The following is a 2,921-nucleotide window of genomic DNA, read 5'->3' on the forward strand; positions in this document are numbered from 1 at the left end:
GCGCCGCGGCCGCGTATATACCCGCGAGCGCGGCCTCAGCGCCGGCTCCGACTCGGACTCCCCGCGACGCCGTCGCCGCCGCCGCCGCCGCGACTCCGGCCCCGCACGCCGCCCGCCCGGCCCAGCTCCCGCCGCGATCCCTCGCCTCGCCCCCGCCCGGCCAGCCCGGGGGCGCGCAGGGGGCAGGGCGGGCGTCCCGGCGAAGCCCGAGGGACGCGCGCGCGAGGGCCCTTTGTGGACTTCACGACCGCCAACATCTGGGCGCAGCGCGGGCCACCGCTGGCCACCGCGCCTTGGGGACCGTAGGAGGGGCAGCCCCAAGGCCAGAGACTTCGGTTTGGGACCAGGTAGGAAGGAGGGGCGCGGCGTGGAGGGGGGGTCGGTTCGCTAGTCCCAGGAGCTTTTCCCGGTTTCCCCTCCCCTTCCCGGGTCATTCCCGGCAGGGAGGGGACGAGATAGGGGGCAGAGCGGATGGAAGCCGGAGATCCCAGGTTCCCGGAATACCCAGGCTGGGGCCCTCGGGCTTCTCGTGTCCCCTCCCTACCCCCATGCCTCGGATTTCTTTCTCCGTCCCTGCCGCCCGGGGCCACCGGACTGAGCGGCGTCCAGAGCGTCCCAGGGGCCCTTCTCCCGCTCCCCACCCCGGCCACGCTCCTGGAGACCCAACTTCCGCGCCCGAGTTTCCCACTCGGCGCCTTCCCAGTGCGCGCTGGGGAAAGAGCTGCCTGGAGGCGGGGGCTGGGCGGGCTCCGTTGGGTGTCTGGGTCGGAACGAGGGCCCAGGCAAGCGCCTCCGGGGCAGCTGGTGTCCCGGCCGCTCGGCGGAGGGAGGGGAGCCGGGGTGGGCCGGGCGCGCTGGAGGGTTCCGGGTACTCACGCGGCGCGCGCCTTCCTCCCCGCAGCTCCCCGGGATGCGGTAGCGGCCGCTGTGCGGAGGCCGCCGAGCAGCTGCAGCAGCCGCCGCGCAGATCCACGCTGGCTCCGTGCGCCATGGTCACCCACAGCAAGTTTCCCGCCGCCGGGATGAGCCGCCCCCTGGACACCAGCCTGCGCCTCAAGACCTTCAGCTCCAAGAGCGAGTACCAGCTGGTGGTGAACGCAGTGCGCAAGCTGCAGGAGAGCGGCTTCTACTGGAGCGCCGTGACGGGCGGCGAGGCGAACCTACTGCTCAGCGCCGAGCCCGCCGGCACCTTCCTCATACGCGACAGCTCGGATCAGCGCCACTTCTTCACGCTCAGCGTCAAGACGCAGTCGGGGACCAAGAACCTGCGCATCCAGTGCGAGGGGGGCAGCTTCTCGCTGCAGAGCGATCCTCGGAGCACGCAGCCAGTGCCCCGCTTCGACTGCGTGCTCAAGCTGGTGCATCACTACATGCCGCCCTCCGGCGCCCCCTCCTCCTCCTCGCCCCCGGCTGAACCCTCCTCCTCGCCCCGCGCTGAACCCTCCTCCTCGCCCTCCTCCGAGGTGCCCGAGCAGCCGTCGGCCCAGCCGCTCCCGGGGAGCCCCCCCAGGAGAGCCTATTACATCTACTCGGGGGGCGAGAAGATCCCTCTGGTGTTGAGCCGGCCCCTCTCCTCCAACGTGGCCACTCTCCAACATCTGTGTCGGAAGACCGTTAACGGCCACCTGGACTCCTATGAGAAAGTCACCCAGCTGCCTGGGCCCATTCGGGAGTTCCTGGACCAGTACGATGCCCCCCTTTAGAGAGCAAAGGGCAGGGGTAGGGGCTAGGGGCCCGGGTCCCCTCTCCTCCATGGCACATGGCATAAGCACAAGAATCCAGCCGTGAGAGTCCTGCAGCTCTGGGTGAGCTAGGGGGCGGACAGGCCCCTCCCTCTGGTCCTCCCCCTGCAGAACTGGGCGGGTGGTACCTGGAATGTGTTTGAGGGGAGGGGGAGAGCCACCTGAGCGCCCCTCCCCCACGCCAGTTTCTCCGGAGGAGCCGGCGGGCCCAGGGGGACCACAGCAACGACCTCAGTGGATTCTCTCTCCTGTCCCGCTTTCTCGACCCCCCCTGCGCTTCCAAACGGGGGACACTGCGGGCGTGTTGAACTGGTGAGAACTGCCGGGGAATCTTCGAACTTTCCAACGGAACTTGTTTGCTCTTTGATTTGGTTTTAAACAGAGCTTTAAACCTGAGCAGGTCGCGGGCCTGGAAAAGGGTGGATGAGAGAGAGGGCGCCTCAGGGGCCCAGGGCTACCGGCTGGCCAAGGAAATGGTCACCCCCATCGCCCAGCCCAGGTGAGGAGGGTGGCTGCCTGCTCCACCTCTGGCACTGGGGAGAAGGGCAAGGGGTGGCCTGAAGGGGACCTTTCCACTCCCCCTCTTCCTCCCCTTTCGGACAGCCACCAGAAACACAGGTCCTAGAGTCCATCTAATGCCGGAGAGCCCAGGGCCCTTCCCCTGTTTTAAGGGGGAAGTGGCATTTGGAAGAGGATGGACGGCTGGTCAATTCTTCTTTCCCCACCCATGCTATACCTTTCGGCACCTGGGGGATGGGGCTGGAGGAGATGGAGGAGATGAGCCACCTTTGACCCCAGATCCTGGACAGAGAAGATGGGGGATTCTACTTTGTGCCTCCTGACTATATCTGGCTAGGAGATTTGCCTTAAATGCTCCCTGTCCCATGGATAGGGACTGGCACACAAGAAGCCACACACTCAACCAATCCAGGCAGAGGCCAAGAGATTCTCAGAGGGGCGTACACCGGCCACACACCATTTGGCGGGGGAGGTCAGAGATGCATGGGGGGGGGGCGGGCAGAGATCCATGCCTTCCACCTGAGCGCAGGAAGAATGCCAGCCCAGTTGGTACTGGCCGGCCAGTGGTGCCTGGGCTCTGGCCAGAGCAGAGCCACCAGGCTCCACAGCCCCCCAGACCCTGCACAGCCCTCCCTCCTCACCCTGGGGGACTGGCACAGG

At 67.3% G+C, this 2,921-nt stretch overlaps 1 protein-coding gene across 1 annotated transcript; it reads left to right on the plus strand.

Moving 5' to 3' along the window:
• The first annotated feature begins 229 nt into the window (after positions 1-229).
• On the plus strand, positions 230-2,706 carry SOCS3 (suppressor of cytokine signaling 3). Its single transcript, XM_029212315.1, has 2 exons — positions 230-347; positions 902-2,706. The coding sequence occupies exon 2, from the start codon at positions 990-992 to the stop codon at positions 1,701-1,703; it is 714 nt and encodes a 237-aa protein (XP_029068148.1). The 5' UTR covers positions 230-347; positions 902-989; the 3' UTR covers positions 1,704-2,706.
• Positions 2,707-2,921: the final 215 nt, after the last annotated feature.

Source organism: Monodon monoceros, unplaced genomic scaffold, assembly GCF_005190385.1.
Source record: "Monodon monoceros isolate NGI ecotype Baffin Bay Population unplaced genomic scaffold, NGI_Narwhal_1 Super_Scaffold_9, whole genome shotgun sequence".
NCBI classification, from domain to species: domain Eukaryota; kingdom Metazoa; phylum Chordata; class Mammalia; order Artiodactyla; family Monodontidae; genus Monodon; species Monodon monoceros.

Bases quoted from the DNA above. Each gene is read 5' to 3' on its own strand.
- SOCS3 (XM_029212315.1), top strand. From the start codon at position 990: ATGGTCACCCACAGCAAGTTTCCCGCCGCCGGGATGAGCCGCCCCCTG.